Source organism: Bufo bufo, chromosome 9 (assembly GCF_905171765.1).
Source record: "Bufo bufo chromosome 9, aBufBuf1.1, whole genome shotgun sequence".
Lineage (NCBI taxonomy): Eukaryota > Metazoa > Chordata > Amphibia > Anura > Bufonidae > Bufo > Bufo bufo.
Window position 1 is genome coordinate 167,820,060 of NC_053397.1, and position 20,608 is coordinate 167,840,667.

General features: G+C 46.2%; 1 protein-coding gene across 4 annotated transcripts in view; it reads left to right on the forward strand.

Moving 5' to 3' along the window:
• The window catches only part of TNRC6B (trinucleotide repeat containing adaptor 6B), a 111,215-nt gene that overhangs the window by 52,679 nt on the left and 37,928 nt on the right, over positions 1–20,608 (forward strand). For all 4 annotated transcript variants that reach the window (XM_040407739.1, XM_040407740.1, XM_040407741.1 and 1 more), the window contains exons 4-6: positions 716–803; positions 6,375–6,744; positions 10,867–13,299. In XM_040407739.1, coding sequence (XP_040263673.1) covers positions 716–803; positions 6,375–6,744; positions 10,867–13,299 — 2,891 coding nt within the window. The remainder of the gene's footprint in view (positions 1–715; positions 804–6,374; positions 6,745–10,866; positions 13,300–20,608) is intronic.

Here is a 20,608-nt window from a genome sequence, read left to right on the forward strand (position 1 = left end):
ATTACGCACCTCACTGATCTCTGCCATCCCTGGTCCCACCTTTACACATGAAATGGCAGGAGACACCTGCTTAGCCAATCGCTGGCCACAGCTGGGACCCACGTCCGTCAGTGATTGGTTGGGCAGACGTTTCCTGCTTGTTGAGCCGGGATCGGGAAGCAGAGATGGAACATCAGTGACAGAGGATCGGTGCGGTGAGTAATGTTGCCCCTTATATAAATATCCCGCGGGGTAACCCCTAAATGTTACCATATAGTTAACCCCAAAAAATTGCAAAAAAATAAAACACTTTCAGAACAACAAGGCTTCAAATAGCCAAGTAAGGCTTTGTTCACATCTCTGTTGGGAGATCCGGCAGGCAGTTCCGGCACAGAGCGGCCTGCGGGGTGCCCATTATCTGCAATGAAGTCCAGCGGTGATCCGAAGAATTTATAAATGCCGGGTTTCGGGCGAACAAAAAACGCTGCGTGCAATGGGTTTTTGTTTGTCCGGCCGATAGACAGAATTTGCGCTGGATCTCCGGAACAGAGATGTGAACGCAGCCTTAGCAAAATGGAAGCGTTGTGGTTGACAGAATGAGAGGAGGCTGAAAGGACAATATATTCAATGGCCCAAATACTCCTCGGAAGTGAACATTGTGAAGCAGGGACTTTTTGTAAGCCTTTTTTTTCAATTTTCTAAATGTTGTCCTCGTTTTTTTTTTTTTCTTTTCCAGAGAGAAGGAGCAAGAAAGGGAAGAACAGTTAATGGAAGACAAGAAAAGGAAGAAAGAGGATAAGAAGAAGAAAGACGCTGCTCAGAAGGTAGGCTCTTCTAGCTGACCGGCTGATATTGTCAGGCTTTCTTTTGACCTGTAGAGTGACCTAAGACGGTGTGTCTACTGAACAGATCCTACTGGTTGACCTATGCGGTTTTGGCTGTTGTAGTCGAGAACTGTGTTAACCGAATTCACTGATGCAGAATCCGTATATAATATATATAGGAGGCCACATTACAGTACACCTTCCTAGCTCAATAAGCAGGAAAGCTAACAGGATTGCCGCTTCTCCTCCTGCTTTGCCATGAACCAGGCAGCTTATTGTCCATGTTTTCAGTTCTTCCCTTTTCACTGTCAGGAATTTTTATTTTATTTTATGCACTTACATAGCGCTACTATATTCTGCCGCGCTTTACAGACATTAGCATCAAGCTGTCCCCAATGGGGCTCTTTCTGTTACATTCTTAAAGGATCATTGAGTGTTCAAAAAAACTTCCATGTGTCTTAGTGAAATATAAAAAGTTATTATTTTTTTATTTTTTTTGGTGGTGGCCTGAGTGCTCTAGAACAAGGAGAGAGAAGTGCTTGCATATTGTGCTCTCGCTCTTCACTGCAGGAGACCGGCTCAGTAGAAAGTCTCAGTCTGTCCTCTGCAGTGAGGGGAGAGAGCACGATATGTGAGCATCGAGTTCTAGGGATCGGGGGGTTGTCCCTTCACAATCTGATACTGGCAACACTATACACTATACTCGCATACATTTAGCCCCTCAGATGCCATGGTCAAATGTGATCACGGCATCTGGGAGGTGCGCGCTCTCGGCCGGGAAGATCAGATGAGTGGTACAGGGCTGCTGCACATTTAGTTGCTATTAGTTCCTATTTGTTATAGTGTAAAAAAAAAAATAATCGCCCCGTTTCCCTAAAATAAAAATACATAATTTTAAAAAAGTAACATCATGAGCATTGCCACATACAAAAATGACCTTACTATTAAAATATAAAAATATTTATTCCATACAGCGAAACGGAAAAAAAGTTCAAATGGTCATTTCACCTCCCACAAAAAATTGACTAAAAAGTGATAAAAAAAAAAATCATACACACCCCAGAAGGGTATCGCTGAAAAGTACAGAACACTCCATAAAAAATGAGCCCTCACACAGCTCCGTACACATAAAAATAAAGTTATTGGGTCAGAATATGGCAGTGATGGCTACTACTCCCAGCATGCTCCATTCATTTCTATGAGTTCTGAGAACAGCCAAGCAGGTGTGCATCTTGGGAGTTGTAGTTTTACCACAGCTGGAGTGCTGGAGGTTAGTCATCACAGGAATATGGCAATGCAAAGAAAAAAATAGTTTTTTTTCCAAAAAGTTAAGCTTTTTTTTTCAGTATAAAAATGGAAGAAGAACTATACTTATGTGATATCGTTGTAATCATACTGACCCGGAGAATAAGGCTCCATTCACACGTCCGTGGTGTGTTGCGGATCCGCAACACACCCGCCCGGCACCCCTATAGAAATGCCTATTCTTGTCCGCAAGCTGCGGACAAGAATAGGACATGTTCTATCTTTTGCAGAGCTGCGGACCTGAAGATCGGGGCCTCGCTCCGCAAATGCGGATGCTGACAGCACACTGTGTGCTGTCCGCATCCATTCCGTCCCCATAGAAAATGAATGGAGCCTAAAAGTAACAGGCCATTTTTACCGCATAGGGAATGGTGTTAAAAAACAGAACAGTGGCAGAATGGTACCCCATTTTTTGAAAAAAAATAAAAAAAATAATTCCCCACTCCCCACCACATTGTATGCAACAGTAAATGGTGCCATTAGAAAATACATCTTGTCCTGCAAAAAAACAAGGAGTAAAAAAAACCAAAAAAAAAACCCTGAAAATTACCCAGTCTTAAAAGGGCTAAATGGGCTGCCCACGATTACAAAAACATGGCTGCCTTCTTCCAGACACACTTGATTGAAGTGTATAGGGCTGGGCGGCGATACGGCACTCCACGTGTGGACAGTGTGGTGCTGTTTTTGGAAGAAAGCAGCCGTGTTTTTCCTGATCCTGGACAGCCCAATTAAAATGAGGACTTCATCCTCCTCGAAAACACGTCGAGAGGTGTAAGCCGTATCCGGTGCTGTGAACCGTACATAAACATATGGCGTTTCTGCATTCACATTGGTGTTTTTTACGCCACTTTTCTCAAAGGGTGTGTGGCAAGGGCGGGAAGGGGCGTGGTCAGCAGCAGAAAATTAATTTTCCTTTTACACCAGTTTTCTGGCGCAAATAAAGCAAAAAAAAAAAATAGCAGCTCCTAGCTGTCGTAGCTTTCTATTTAGGAGCATGGACTGCCGGAGATTGTTCCTAATTTATCACGAGGCCTGCGCCGGTCTTGATAAACCGGTTCCGTTTTTCCAGAACACTTAGTGCCAGATCCGGCATTAATGCATTTCAATGGAAAATAATGCTGGATTCGGCATTCCGGCAAGTGTTCCAGAATTTTGGCCGGAGAAAATACCGCAGCATGCTGAGGTATTTTCTCCGGCCAAATACCATAAGAGTGACTGAACTGAGGACATCCTGATGCATACTGAAAGGATTGCTCTCCATTCAGAATGCATTAGGATAAAACTGAAGCATTTTTTCTGGTATTGAGCCCCTAGGACGGAACTCAATACCGGAAAAGAATAACGCTAGTGTGAAAGTACCCTAAGCCTTCCTTTTATAGGAACACTAGTGCTTGTGTCTGGACCCTTGTAAAATCATTACCCCAGAGAACCCATCTAGCAGCATTCAGCAGCTATCCTATGGTTTTCAGTGCCCCTCCAGCCAGATGCATCATCTGTGTAAGGGCTCATCCACACGAACGTATTTTATTTCCGTGTCAGTTCCGTTTTTGTTTTGTTTTTTTGCAACCATATGCGGAACCATTCACTTCAATGGGTCCGCAAAAAAAATGGAAGTTACTCCGTGAGCATTCCGTTTTCATATTTCCGTTCCACAAAAAAATAGAACATGTCCAATTCTTGTCCACATTACGGACAAGGATTGTACAGATGTATAAAGGGCCAGCTGTTCCGTTCCGCAAAATAAGGAATGCACATGGAGGGCAGCATAAAATAGTGACAAAAATGCTGATTTCAGCGGTGTGTCACTCATGAGCTAAAAGTAAGTGGTTTCTGAGAACCAGCATCATAATTATTGCAGCCCAGGCCTTGACAAGAGTCAAATCTACCTGAGAAGAGTCCTGGTTATACATAATCTCCTGCTCTCACCCATCTCCTGATGATTGGCAGTTCTCTCCTAGAGAGAAAGGGAGAAAACGAGGTAGAAGACTGTCCGTCATCAGCAGGCGGGCAGGAGAGCAGGAGTTCATGAATAACCAGGACTCTTCTCAGGTGGCTGGGACTCTTTTCCAGGCCCAGTCTGCAATGATTGTGATGTTAGTTCTCGGCAACCACTTACTTTTAACCTTTAGATGACAGACCGCTGAAATCAACTCCCCTGTCTCTACTTTATTCTGCCGTTAGTATGGGCAGCATAATGGCTCATGCACACGGCCCGAGTACAGCGGGTCCGCAATACACGGGGCATAGGCCGTGTGCATTCTGCATCACGGATGCGGACCCATTCACTTGAATGGCTCCGTAAATCCGGAGATGTGGAACGGAAGCACTATGGAGTGCTTCTGAGGGGTTCCGTGCTACCGTTCCGCAAAAAAGTAGTGCATGCACTACTTTTTTGCGGTGCGGACCGTCTGAAGCAGATCGCGGACCCCTTTCAAGTGAATGGGTCTCTGATCCTCATGCAGCTACCTCACGGTCGTGCCTGTGCATTGCGGACCGCAGTTTGCGGTCCGCAGCACGGGCACTGAGTGCTTATTTACGCTCGTAGGCATGAGCCCTAAAGTTCATGACCGGTTCCCTTTAAAAGGTTTTCTTGGGCTAACAGAAGGGAAATGGCATGAAATATCCTGATAAATCCCCCGCCACTCCTGCAGCGCCCCCACTCTGGTGCTTCCTGCCAGGCTCTGTTTACTGCAAGGAAGTGCCTGTCTAACCCGTGTAACTCTGATTCATTGATACAGAGCCCTGTTCCTCAGACTTCAACCTAGCAACAGTTAATGGCCAATTCAACCCGCCTCGTTTCTGGTGGTGTTAAATGTCCCTTAAAGGAGTCCTGTCATCTCTTCCATTCATCGTCTGACTTGCTATGTAGTCTGTGCACCTACATGACAGTATAGGCTAACTTTTCTATATTAAAAATGTTTAGCTTTTTTTGGCGTTGTTATACTGAGCTAGTAATCTGAAATCAGGCATTATGAGTATTGGGGCATATGGACATCCTAGAATAGGGTCACCCACTTAGTATCCTCCTCTAGACTACAGGGATGCTAAGTAACAGTGGTGGACCCAGCCCATCCCTTCTATTCCATGGTTGGCTATTCATTAGACTGGTCATCATTTAGTGTTGAGTAAACTTGTGTTTTCAAGTTCGTTGTACATGGTTTGGGTTATCTAAGAATTACGTTTTGGTTAAAGGGAACCTGTCACCGGGATTTTGTGTATAGAGCTGAGGACATGGGTTGCTAGATGACCGCTAGCACATCCGCCATACCCAGTCCCCATAGCTCTGTGTGCTTTTATTGTGTAAAAACACAGATTTGATACATATGCAAATTAACCTGAGAGGAGTCCTGTCCCTGACTCATCTCAAGTACAGGACTCATCTCGGGTTAATTTGCATATGGATCAAATCAGTTTTTTTACACAATAAAAGCACCCAGAGCTATGGGGACTGGGTATTGCGGATGTGCTAGCGGTCATCTAGCAACCCATGTCCTCAGCTCTATACACAAAATCCCAGTGACAAGTTAAAGGGAACCTATGGTCCATAACGTAATTCTTAGATATCCCGAACCTTGTACGCTGAACTTGAAACGCAAGTTAGCTCATCCCTAGTCGTTATGTAATAATACATTTATTCTGGTACAATTCCGGACAGTAACATGACCGCAGAAACAAAATAAGTTACAGGTATTGTCCAACCCTGGATCAAAATCCTAAAGGGCTCAGAATACAAATAAAAAAGGCACGCCATGTCAGATTGAACTCTCCATAGGGTGAAAATCAGAACATTAGCATGCAAATAACCAGAGCAGTGGATTAGGGGGTCTGTTTTGGGTGGAATTGAGACTCCAATTCAGGCTTCAAAATCTAATATTATTTTATGAATTAAATGATTTGATTATTAACTATTTTATTTAATGTATTAAATGCACAGCATCTTGCACAGTTACTTTTAGACGTGGAGTCAGAGCTGGAGTTGGAAGTTCGGCTTTCTGACTCCACGGTGATGCCCTGATATAAGTGTAGCTTTCCCCCATTTTATCTATGGTGTTTGCCCTGTTGGTAATGCCTTCCATTCCTCACCCACCCCTCCTTTAAAAATATCAATGCTATCTTTCATCACTGATCATAATTGTACATGATGTTGAGTTCAGCCAGCTAGGTATTTAGGTGTTTAGTTGTCTGACTGCTTAGGAATCTGCCATTTTTATGCAGTTGTATTTTTATTCTTTTTGCTGTGTCATTAATTTATTTTCCTTTTTATAGGTCACAGAACAAAAAACCAAAGTGCCCGAAGTGACGAAACCAAGTTCAAGCCAAGCGACGGCCGCCAGCCTACCTGGCAGTTCCCCCTCGCCACCAGTCAATGGTGGCAACAATGCCAAAAGGGTGGCAGTGCCGAACGGACAACCGCCCAGCGCCGCCCGCTACATGCCTCGGGAGGTGCCACCGCGATTCCGCTGCCAGCAGGACCACAAAGTGTTACTGAAACGTGGGCAGCCCCCTCCGGCGTCCTGTATGCTGCTGGGGGGAGGAGCAGGGACTCCCCCCTCCTCCACTGCACCAGGAACTAGCCCAGGCAGCGCACAGCCAGGGACAGGAGCACTGCTGCCGGGGGAGAGTGGACCCGCTACAGGTAAGGAAAACTTTGACATTGTTTATAATTGCAATGTCATAGACAAGGGGGAAGATGGCTAGCCTCGACTTGGCTTCAGGCCAGGCCATCAGTATCACACCAGCAGAGGTCTGGCACCTCACGCTGCCGCAGATCAGCTGTTCGGCATAGCACCACCTCCAGAAATAGGCGCCGGTCCAACGCATCTCCGTCCATCCATTGTATAGTGGACAGAGCTGGTTATTGCAGCGCTTCTCCTATTCACTTCAGTGGAACCATATAAACTATTGCCAGTGGACACCATTCAACCCACAGTTACATAACCGATAACTATACAGGTTAATAAAATACCCCTGTATAAATATTAGCTGCCGTTGGGCGCTAAATATTATCTGACAGTAAATAAAGGCTTAAATGCCAGCAGTGCAACTATATAAGCAATAACCTCAATGCACGGTGGCGGATTTATCATGAGGGAAATATTTGAAATCCGTTTTCCTTGAGTCTGTGTTGGAATACTTTGCAACAAATTTATCAAATGTCACACATTGTTTGGTAAATCTGATGCATCTTTAAGCCTAAGGGCCCATTCACAGGGCGGACATTACAGCGTAATTTTTCCGTAGACTACCACACCACAATTTCACCAAAAAGCCTCCAGCAGCCAATGTCCCTCCTGCATCCCATTCATTTTAATGAAAGACAGCTCCTGGGATCGCGGAGCAGTGGCTTAGGCTACTTTCATAAAGGCGTTTTTTGGTTTCCGTTTGTGAGATCAGTTCAGGGCTCTCAGAAGCGGTCCAAAACGGATCAGTTTTGCCCTTAATGCATTCAGAATGGATAAGGATCCGATCAGAATGCATCAGTTTGGCTCCGTTCCGCCTCCATTCCGCTTTCGAGGAGAACAACAAAGCGCTGTATGCAGCGTTTTGGTGTCCATGTGACGAAACTGAGCCAAACAGATCCGTTCTGACACACAATGTAAGTCAATGGGGACGGATCTGTTTTCACTGACACAATCTGGCACAATAGAAAACGGATCCGCCCCCATTGACTTTCAATGGTGTTCAAGACGGCTATGTTAAAGATAATACAAACGGATCCGTTCTGAATGGATTCATGCGGTTGTATTATCTGAACGGATGCGTTTGTGCAGATCCATGACGGATGCGTTCCTCTAGGCTGCCTATGTATGGGAGGCAGGAAGGCTGAGGGCGGGTTATCAGCAGAATTTTGGGGCAGCTATCTGTGCCAAAATTACGCTGTAAAACACACCATGTGACTAGGCCCTAACACTACTTTCTAGAAATGCCACTCCATTTTTCCTACTCCACCCTTGTACTAGATATAACTGCTAATACAGATCATGATGCTCACCCTAGCAAAATGGTGCCCTGGCGTCCTCAATGCGCATTTCATGTAAGGAACTAACCAATGGTGCAATAGGTTATTTTTTACATTGACCACCAACCAATCACGGGCTAGCCTTAGAATCACGTGTCTGATAATACTTAGCGCCAATGTCGCAGCCCATGTCCAGTTCTTAGTCTCGACCTCCCCACATGTGCGCTCAGTTTGGCCGAGCTAACGTTAGTCTAATATATATGGCTACCTTAAAGGGGTGTTCCAGGTTTAACTTATTTTCTTTTAATTCCTCCACCCCTCCATCTATTCTTGACCTATGAAGTGGAAGCATACTAAGGGTGGGTTCACATCACTTTTTTCCCACCCGTTAATCGTGTACGTTAAACGGATGCCTCAGACTGATGCCATACAGTGGCAGCCGTTCATCATGGAGTTCCAATGTAAAAAAAAATAATAGATATATATATATTACAAGAAAGTGGTGTGCTGCGTTTTTTTTTGTGTGTGTGTGTTTTTTTTTTAACGTATACGTCAAACGGAGGCATAAAACGTGGTGTACCCATGCTTAGTTCCTGACCGCCACTCTTTTCCGGCCCTGCGGTTCGGCGCGTTTCGGTCCCAGTTTCAGTCATTATCTGGGTCATGTGCGCCACTGTAGCAAATGACTGGCCTTAGTGGTGAGGTGTCTCCAAGCGGCATGTGACCCAGCAGTGATGTGTCCTTTCAGGGCACGTCACCACTAAGGCCCGTCACAACAGGACTGAAGTGCATTAAAGACGGCCAGAGATCCACAGAACCAGAGCCGAGTGGCGGGGAGAAGTCTGTGCAAGGTTGGTTTGTTCCAGAACAAGTCAATCCTGACCAACCCCTATAACTCAGGAGCCCCTTTAACTCCTAGACAGAGGAGTATCAAAGGTGGCAAAAATACATCTAACATAAGACGAAATGATATGGCTTATGACCTAATGGCAAGCAACATGGTGTGGATCCTTGTACCACGATGTTCCATGTGCCGCTGGTGCAGGGGAGATGCATACAGGGGCACCGAGAGCTACGTAGCATAATGTGTGGGTTTTTGCTGTTTTCTTTTTCATTGTTAGGTGTGGTTTAGGCAGAATAGCTCTCTAGTTTGTGCAGCTTCTTTGCTTTCCAAATGTTTTGGCCTATTTAGGATAAAAAGTAGATATTTGGAGGCTTGTCTATCAGGCTATATCTTTGCAGTAGTGGTGTGATGTAGGATGCATTTGGAATAGGAGCGTTCTCTTCTCTGCATGTGGCAGGGTCTCTTCTGAACACAAAGGCCCCTTTCTGTAGAAAGCTAGCAGTGTACATGGTGTTCTGGAATAGCTTTTCAGGCTGTAAGAATCTCTTTCACGTATTGAGGCCTCTTGAGGGGCAATCCTTGTGGTGTCCAAGACTTCTGTCCAGACATCTGTAGACTCTTATGTAGGCCCAAAAACTTGGCTTTTATCCTTCAGAGTGGAAACAGAAACAGCTCTCCGGTGATGTGCGTACACTCCGGATGTCCCTGTCAGTGGACCCATAAAGAGTTATGCACGGAAAATGCTATCTTAGAACCGAGTTGGTTCTTCAGTAAATTAAGTTTCTCTATTTTATTTGAAATGGGTGTTTTATACCTGCAAGGAAGCATTCAAGTTTTGTTTCATAACTATATAATGGTGGCCGGGAAAACCTGCTGTATCCTGTGAGGCAAATATTTTAAATTTACATTTTTTAGGTAATTAAAGGGGTTATGCAATACTATAAACTGCCCCCCCCCCCCCCCCCCCCTCAAATACGCTGGGCCCCACACCGACGCTGCTGCTTATCCCCGTGCGCTGATGGAAGCATCCATGTTCGGGGGGGGGGGGGGGGGGGAAGCAGACAAGAACGAGCCTCCCTAGCATCGCGGGTGATGCTATGGAGGCTCGTCGCTGTCCCCGCCTGCCATTGGCTGCTTCCTTTATCCCATCGCGCCCCAACCCCCCATTTTTACTCACTTCATGACCTCGGAGCAGGAGGAGTTTACATGACAAGTGGTCATGCATGCACTAGGCTGTCTTCGGGGGTCCCATACATTGTATATGGAGCAGGAGGGCACATGCATGACTACAGCTTCATTTAAACTCCTCCTCCTCATTGTAGAGATCTGTGTTGGTCCTAGCCGTGGGGCCACCAGCAATCAGATGGTTAACACTTGGGCCGCTTTCACACATCAGTGAATCATGGACGTGTGCTGTCCGTGGTCTCCATGGACAGCACACACATCTATTGACTTTGAGTGTATTCACAAATCAGTGGTTTCCCGTGGGTCCGTGGTGACAACCCAGAAGCATGCTCTATTTAGTTCTGTGATTCCATATCTCTTGCTTGCATTATATTCTATAGGTCCATGAAAACCACTGACGCAATACTGATGCCATCCATGTTTAGTCCTTGGTTTTCGCGGATCGTAAATTTTTTAGCCTAACAGTGTCCATGAAATACGGATGACATATAGCGGGCAAACAGACACACAGATTCTTCACAGACATCTTCATGGATGAACCACTGACCATCTTGTCACGGATGTCATCACGCATGTGTGAAAGAGGCCTAATCCCGTGGATAGGTGATGAATGTGTTTTGGGCGACAACCCCTTTAAGGGGTAATGTTTTCTTGTACACACAGTAACTATAGACCTTTTTCTAAAATATTTATTTGATTACAGCTATGTAATGTTGTGTTTAATATTTACTGCTTAATTAAAATTTGATTTTAAGTTTAATTTTTTCCAGATTCATCGTCGGGGGCAGCTGCTACTTCAAATTATGCAAATTCCACTTGGGGCTCGGGAGCCCCATCCAGCAGCGGCCCTAACACAAACCCTCCCCACGCCTGGGACAAAGTGATTGTAGACGGGTCGGATATGGAAGAGTGGCCTTGCATAGCCGGCGTGGACGCAGAGCCCCCTTCCGACAACGCCACAGACAACAACAGTGCCTCGAACCCAGCCTCGGAGAAGGGTCCCCCACAAGGAAGCGCCACTAATCACAAAGGAAGGGGGGGCCAAGGCCAACAACAACAGCAGCAGCAGCAGCAGCCTGGCAGTGAATGTATCCAGGGGGTATGGAAAGCTGACCCCAAGGCTAAGCCCGTCCCGTCTTCCAACCCTGCTACAGAGGGCGTTAATAGACTAGGAAACTGGAGGAATATGGGTGGGTCTGAAAGAACGGGACCTGCCTCTGGTTTCAGCAATTTTAACCCAAATACCAACCCGTCGGCTTGGCCGGCCCTGGTTCAGGAAGGTAGCAGGAAAGGGAACCCAGAGCCAGATGGCAGCTTCTCCAGCGCACAGCTTGGCCCCACGGGTCCAACCTCTCGAGAGCAGCAGTCAAAGATGGAAAATGCGGGTGCCGGTTTTGCAGCCTCAAGCAGGGAGCCGGCAACAACCCATCACACTGACGGACCAAAAAATGGAAACACTAACTCTACGAACTCAAATTCTTCAAATCCCCTTGACAACAAGGGTACTGCCTTTGGGGCGGGGGATGCCTGCCGAGGTTCTGACCTCTCTGCTCAAAGCACTGGAGAAAGAAAGAATGGAGGGGTTGGCACTTGGGGGACAACAAGGGGTCAGTCTGTCACAGGAGATGCCAACAGTGGACATGGCAATTCTGGAAATAATGGACGAGAGAGGGAGGATGCAAGGAAAGTGTCTTCATCTCATAGACCCAATGGGTCCAGGGGAGATTTATGGGATAGCAAAAGTGGTGGAAATGGTTCTTGGGGATATGGCCCACAGGCAGATCCTGGTGAAGTGAAGTGGGGTGAAGGGAACAAATCGTTGGCAGGTGGGGTGTCTCAGGGAGAATGGAAGCAGCCGTCTGGACAAGGACAAGAGGACTTAAAAGTTGGAGATTGGGGGGGTTCAAGCCAAGGAAATACTAGCACTGGAGCATGGGACAATCAGAAGGGTCACTCACTATCCGACAACCAGGGCAACACGTCATCATCGGCCTGCTGGGGCCGCTCTTCAAGCTCTGCGGGGAGTGAGGCAGGTGGGCAAAGCACTGGAAGCAACCCCAAGGCTGGGGGTAGTGGAGACAGCTTGAACTCCTGTAATAGGCGTTCACATAGGCCTACTCTTCCAGATAGTCAGGCTGTTTTGCAGACGATGCTGAATCGAACAGACTTAGATCCCAGAGTACTTTCTAACACGGGCTGGGGCCAAATCCAGATAAAGCAAGATGCAGCATGGGATTCAGAGGAAGTTAAATCTCGACCTGACGGTAAAGCAGATCGTGGCACTGAAGGCTGGGAAAATACATCACAAGCAAAGAGCTCAGGGGGTTGGGGGGACGCCCCCAGCCAAAGCAATCAAAATAAGTCTGGTTGGGGAGAATCCCCTGCCCCCGTTTCATCTGGTCCGGAATGGAAGGACACCAAAGCAACTAGCTGGAATGACTATAAAAATAGCCCATCTGGTTGGGGTGGTGGTGGTGGAGGGAATGGTGGTGGGGTTGGTGGTCGTCAAGAGGAAAAGGCAGGTCCTGGATGGAAGAATGATAATGGTTCAAGTACTGAGCAAGGTTGGGGTAATCGACAAATTAATCCTGGGAGTGGATGGTCTGCTGGAAAGAATGGATGGGGAGGAAGCAACAGTGAGGACATGGAGCCTCCCAAAGGCCCTGTTGGCTGGGACGGTTCAGGAAACAAAGCTTCCTCTGGCTGGGGAGAAGTAGGGCAAAATGATGTTGGGTCTTGGGGCAATGGGGCTAATGTTAACCAAGCTTCTCGAAGTGGTTGGGAAGAGCGTAAAAGGCCACCTGGAGGGGGTAATTGGGGAGAAGCACCTAGGCCTCCCGTACCCTGGAACAAGCAGCAGGAAGCTACACCAGCTGCACAGTCTCCTGGCTCTTGGGGCCCTCAGGCTCCAGCATCTGGAAATGGGCGGCAACCACCCACCCCAGGTTGGAAAGGTGGTCCTACCCCTACAGTGTCAAAGGATGAAGAGCCAAGTGGCTGGGAGGAGCCAACAACGCAATCCATCGGACGTAAAATGGACATTGATGATGGTACTGCGGCCTGGGGTGATCCTAACAATTACAATTACAAGAATGTTAGCTTGTGGGACAAGAATGGGCAAGGAAACCCTGAACAGTTGCCACGGGAGCAGGGAATGCCAGGGTCAGTAGCCAGCAAGGCAGCGCCATCCGGTATGGGTCAAAGTAAGTTTTTTAACTGTGCAATCTGTATTATTTGCATTTCTTTTCAAGTCATGTAGAGTTGAATTATTAATATTGAACCTGTCAATTATACCTAAATGATGGCATCAGCATGATGTCCTGGTTTAAAAGGGATGTACCTTGGTAATCCACAGAACCAGATGGTGCCATCTTCTCAGCTCACTTTGGATCTTGCTTAGTTTGATACCAACTTGAATGACAGGAATGGAGTGTTAGGCCAGATTCACACGAGCATAATGTGGATGCGTTTTCTGCCTGTATTTTGAATGTGTAAAACATCCGATCAAAGATTTAACTGACCACAAATCATAGGATCATAGATCGCCATGATGGTGTGAGTTCTGATCTGTAAACCTGCAGTCACACATCCAAAATACCCCCTTATTGCCCCTTTGTGAATGTTTCCTTAGGGTATATTCAGTTGGTGTGGTTAAAACTGCCATAGTAGCACCGTCCTTTACACACTGAAATTTTAGTTAAAGAAAAAACCTCTTTTAAAGAGAATTTGTAACCATGAAAATGCAGTGCTATCTGCAGGCACCATTAGGGTTGGACTGGCTCATCAAAACCGTGATTAATTGAACATTTTTACCTCAATTATGATTAATGAACAGCCGCAGTTGGAGCAGCGGGGGGAGGCGGCCGCAGTTGGAGCAGCGGGGGGAGGCGGCCGCAGTTGGAGCAGCGGGGGGAGGCGGCCGCAGTTGGAGCAGCGGGGGGAGGCGGCCGCAGTTGGAGCAGCGGGGGGAGGCGGCCGCAGTTGGACAGTTGGGCCCCAAAGATCCAGGAGAAAAGTACCATTTAGAGCTGCCTTTGGAGCCAGTCACTTGCCGCTAGGGGCTATTTCTTTGATTCAAAACCTATTAGGTTTAATAAGCCTATTTATTGATGATGGAGGGTTGGGCCCAACGAACCCCAGTCCGACACTGGGAAGCATCTTATAGAGCAGGAGAAATTGAGCAGATTGATAGTTTTTTGGTAAAAGCCTCAGCAAAGCTTGTATTTTATACATTAAATATCTGCTCTTTCTGAGCTTAAGACCGCCCACTTGGCTACTGTCAGTGATTGACAGCTGTGTGTTCACACTTATACAGGGTGCTAGCAATCGCTGATAGAACTGTCCACTTGAATGAATACATTACTAGTTTAGCTTAAAGAGGACCTTTCACCACTCCTGACCTGCCTATTTTAATAGCTACATGCATTCCCCATGTAGTAACAATTCTGGAGCATCTATTCTTATGTCTGTATGTTGTGCAATTCCTTTATTATTTGCACTAGAAGTTATGAATGAATTGCTAGCAGTCTGCAGTAAGGGTACAGAGGGGAGGTAACCAGTTGGGGGTGTGTACCTGCACAGTCTGAAAATGGCAGCACTGATTGGATAGAGTCATTCTGTGCAGGTACACCCCCCCAACTGGTTACCTCCCCTCTGTACTCTTACTGCAGACTGCTAGCAATTCATACATAACATAGTGCAAATAATACAGGAATGGCACAACATAGAGCCATAAGAAGAAAGGCTCCAGATTTGTTATTACATGGGGAATGTGTGGAGGTATTAAAACAGGAATGTCAGGAGTGGTGACAGGTCTTCTTTAATATATTACCCAAAACACTATATATCAATCTGCTCAGCAACTCCTGCTCTCTACCATGCTCTCTGTATATTGCACTGCATTTTCATGGTGACCGGTCCTCTTTAGTGTTTTTTTTTTTCCTTAGTTTTTTTATTTTCTTTAATTAAAATATATAATTTCCAGGTGTAATTTATGTTGATCCTAGGGCTGCAATCTATGGATGTCTCTTACGGTGACCATACACATTAGGTAGAAGTTGGTTGAACAGCAGATGAACAATCTGGTGAACGATCATTTCACATCTACGTCCATACACATCTACGTCCATATTGCCCGTTATACACCCGTTGATCACATTGCCCATACACACTCAATCCAACCGGGCGATGGACGTACGTTCTTTTGAAGAAAGCTCTCTTGTTTGCAAACAAGCTTTCTTTGAACTAGAGTTTTCCTTCTACTATTGGACAAAAATATTAAACCCAGCAGAGCATGATAAATGTTATTGATCGGCTGAAACAATAATTTACTGTAAAGTTTCACCAGAAGAACGTTCTTTTTGGTTGAAATTGTCCATTTTGCTCAACTTCAGACTGTTACGTATGGCCACCTTTTAGTGCTCATGCAGACTGTGTAGAGACCACTGCAAGGGGTCTGTACGGCCCCTTACTATGGAGTTACACAGCCATGCAGGGCTTGGTCAGACTCCGTGTACAGAGATATTCTGCCCAAGATGCAGTCCTGAAGGCGTCTGATGGACCATGCCTACATATGAAATGAGAGGCATTTGGAGGGACAGTAGAGGTTTTATAGACCTCCGTGGCAGTCCACTCTGCACAAAGTGGAGCCGCAGTAAAATGATGTGTATGATCTCTCAGCTGGAGTCACAAAGTTAGAAGTGGATCTAAAAAGAATGACTAAAATGGTGTGACCCCACGGGGAGGCCGCTCAGACTGTAACCACTGGCTGCACAAGTTTGTGGCAAACTTGTGTGAACATTGGTTGCCGCTAATGGTGGTGGTTTGGCCGCACCGCAGGATTACACCTGAAAGACATTCTACATTGATTGCTGTAAATCGTATAAAGTACCATGTAGGTAACAGATGCTCTGAATAAGCAATTCCCCGTGGACACAGAGGTTTCTCAGGTGAGAATTACAATAATTATGCATCAACTGGAGGCGCCTGCAAAGATATAAAAATGGTGCTAGGATCAGAAGTGTCTTTTCCTACAGCAGGGGCGCCAAACGGCGAAATCATTACCACTCATAACCGCAGTGTCCACACTACATATACCGGTAGTCCCGATATACCGCGGGGTTAAGAATCAGCGATATTAGCAGTTCTTAATTATTGTGGTATTTTAGTAACGTCATGGGGCAGTCGCGCACTAAAACATCAGTACACTGCACTTACATGGTGTTCATCATCTGGAGGCTGCACCTCCGCTATATCTGTCCCTACACAGCTTATGCACAGTATATGCAGGGTCAGTGTATACAGTTATATGGTGTACAGCACAGTGTATACAGGGTACAAGGTCAGTGAGTACAGTTATATGGTGCACAGGGTGCAGGGTCAGTGTGTACAGTTATATGGGGTAGAGCACAGTGTATACAGGGTGCAGGGTCAGGGAGTACAGTTATATGGTGTACAGCACAGTGTATACAGGGTGCAGGGTCAGGGAGTACAGTTATATGGTGTACAGCACAGTGTATACAGGGTGCAGGGTCAGTGTATACAGTTATATGGTGTACAGCACAGTGTATACAGGGTGCAGGGTCAGTGAGTACAGTTATATGGTGTACAGCACAGTGTATACAGGGTGCAGGGTCAGTGTATACAGTTATATGGTGTACAGCACAGTGTATACAGGGTGCAGGGTCAGTGTATACAGTTATATGGTGTACAGCACAGTGTATACAGGGTGCAGGGTCAGTGTGTACAGTTATATGGTGTACAGCACAGTGTATACAGGGTGCAGGGTCAGTGTGTACAGTTATATGGTGTACAGCACAGTGTATACAGGGTGCAGGGTCAGTGTGTACAGTTATATGGTGTACAGCACAGTGTATACGGGGTGCAGGGTTATGGTGTACAGCACAGTGTATACAGGGTGCAGGGTCAGTGTGTACAGTTATATGGTGTACAGCACAGTGTATACAGGGTGCAGGGTCAGTGTGTACAGTTATATGGTGTACAGTGCAGGGTCAGTGTGTACAGTTATATGGTGTACAGCACAGTGTATACGGGGTGCAGAATCAGTGTGTACAGTTATATGGTGTACAGCACAGTGTATACAGGGTGCAGGGTCAGTGTGTACAGTTATATGGTGTACAGCACAGTGTATACGGGGTGCAGGGTTATGGTGTACAGCACAGTGTATACAGGGTGCAGGGTCAGTGAGTACAGTTATATGGGGTAGAGCACAGGGTGCAGGGTCAGTGTATACAGTTATATGGTGTACAGCACAGTGTATACAGGGTGCAGGGTCAGTGTATACAGTTATATGGTGTACAGCACAGTGTATACAGGGTGCAGGGTCAGTGTATACAGTTATATGGTGTACAGCACAGTGTATACAGGGTGCAGGGTCAGTGTATACAGTTATATGGTGTACAGCACAGTGTATACAGGGTGCAGGGTCAGTGTATACAGTTATATGGTGTACAGCACAGTGTATACAGGGTGCAGGGTCAGTGTATACAGTTATATGGTGTACAGCACAGTGTATACAGGGTGCAGGGTCAGTGTATACAGTTATATGGTGTACAGCACAGTGTATACAGGGTGCAGGGTCAGTGTATACAGTTATATGGTGTACAGCACAGTGTATACAGGGTGCAGGGTCAGTGTGTACAGTTATATGGTGTACAGCACAGTGTATACAGTTATATGGTGTACAGCACAGGGTGCAGAATCAGTGTGTACAGTTATATGGTGTACAGCACAGTGTATACAGGGTGCAGGGTCAGTGTATACAGTTATATGGTGTACAGCACAGTGTATACAGGGTGCAGGGTCAGTGTATACAGTTATATGGTGTACAGCACAGTGTATACAGGGTGCAGGGTCAGTGTATACAGTTATATGGTGTACAGCACAGTGTATACAGGGTGCAGGGTCAGTGAGTACAGTTATATGGTGTAGAGCACAGTGTATACAGGGTGCAGGGTCAGTGTGTACAGTTATATGGTGTACAGCACAGTGTATACAGGGTGCAGGGTCAGTGTATACAGTTATATGGTGTACAGCACAGTGGGTGCAGGGTCAGTGTATACAGTTATATGGTGTACAGCACAGTGTATACAGGGTGCAGGGTCAGTGTATACAGTTATATGGTGTACAGCACAGTGTATACAGGGTGCAGGGTCAGTGTATACAGTTATATGGTGTACAGCACAGTGTATACAGTTATATGGTGTACAGCACAGTGTATACAGGGTGCAGGGTCAGTGTGTACAGTTATATGGTGTACAGCACAGTGTATACAGGGTGCAGGGTCAGTGTATACAGTTATATGGTGTACAGCACAGTGTATGCAGGGTCAGTGTATACAGTTATATGGTGTACAGCACAGTGTATACAGGGTGCAGGGTCAGTGTATACAGTTATATGGTGTACAGCACAGTGTATACAGGGTGCAGGGTCAGTGTATACAGTTATATGGTGTACAGCACAGTGTATACAGGGTGCAGGGTCAGTGTATACAGTTATATGGTGTACAGCACAGTGTATACAGGGTGCAGGGTCAGTGTATACAGTTATATGGTGTACAGCACAGTGTATACAGGGTGCAGGGTCAGTGAGTACAGTTATATGGTGTAGAGCACAGTGTATACAGGGTGCAGGGTCAGTGTGTACAGTTATATGGTGTACAGCACAGTGTATACAGGGTGCAGGGTCAGTGTATACAGTTATATGGTGTACAGCACAGTGGGTGCAGGGTCAGTGTATACAGTTATATGGTGTACAGCACAGTGTATACAGGGTGCAGGGTCAGTGTATACAGTTATATGGTGTACAGCACAGTGTATACAGGGTGCAGGGTCAGTGTATACAGTTATATGGTGTACAGCACAGTGTATACAGTTATATGGTGTACAGCACAGTGTATACAGGGTGCAGGGTCAGTGTGTACAGTTATATGGTGTACAGCACAGTGTATACAGGGTGCCACGTCAGTGTATACAGTTATATGGTGTACAGCACAGTGTATGCAGGGTCAGTGTATACAGTTATATGGTGTACAGCACAGTGTATACAGGGTGCAGGGTCAGTGTATACAGTTATATGGTGTACAGCACAGTGTATACAGGGTGCAGGGTCAGTGTATACAGTTATATGGTGTACAGCACAGTGTATACAGGGTGCAGGGTCAGTGTATACAGTTATATGGTGTACAGCACAGTGTATACAGGGTGCAGGGTCAGTGTATACAGTTATATGGTGTACAGCACAGGGTGCAGGGTCAGTGTATACAGTTATATGGTGTACAGCACAGTGTATACAGGGTGCAGGGTCAGTGTATACAGTTATATGGTGTACAGCACAGTGTATACAGGGTGCAGGGTCAGTGTATACAGTTATATGGTGTACAGCACAGTGTATACAGGGTGCAGGGTCAGTGTATACAGTTATATGGTGTACAGCACAGTGTATACAGGGTGCAGGGTCAGTGTGTACAGTTATATGGTGTACAGCACAGTGTATACAGGGTGCAGGGTCAGTGTGTACAGTTATATGGTGTACAGCACAGTGTATACAGGGTGCAGGGTCAGTGTATACAGTTATATGGTGTACAGCACAGTGTATACAGGGTGCAGGGTCAGTGTATACAGTTATATGGTGTACAGCACAGTGTATACAGGGTGCAGGGTCAGTGTATACAGTTATATGGTGTACAGCACAGTGTATACAGGGTGCAGGGTCAGTGTATACAGTTATATGGTGTACAGCACAGTGTATACAGGGTGCAGGGTCAGTGTGTACAGTTATATGGTGTACAGCACAGTGTATACAGGGTGCAGGGTCAGTGTATACAGTTATATGGTGTACAGCACAGTGTATACAGGGTGCAGGGTCAGTGTATACAGTTATATGGTGTACAGCACAGTGTATACAGGGTGCAGGGTCAGTGTATACAGTTATATGGTGTACAGCACAGTGTACAGGGTCAGTGTATACAGTTATATGGTGTACAGCACAGGGTGCAGGGTCAGTGTATACAGTTATATGGTGTACAGCACAGGGTGCAGGGTCAGTGTATACAGTTATATGGTGTACAGCACAGTGTATACAGGGTGCAGGGTCAGTGTATACAGTTATATGGTGTACAGCACAGTGTATACAGGGTGCAGGGTCAGTGTATACAGTTATATGGTGTACAGCACTGCGCTCCCTGGTGTAATTAGGTTGCAGGCACTTCCTATATCACATGCGATCCCAGCCCTGTTACAACTCACGATGTACGTATGTTGCGTCTGTGCAGTCTTAACCTCGGACACTGCCTTCTCACAGCGCCCCAGGCTGCATGACTGCACAGGCGCAATATACGTACATCGTGGGTCGTAAGCGGGCTGGGATCGCATGCTAAATATACGGCATGTGACGCAGGAAGTGCCTGCAACCTAATTACACCAGGGAGCGCAGTGCTGCCCGATAGGGATATTTTCAGCATTATCAGGGTTAAAGTGCTTAATCACATTAAGG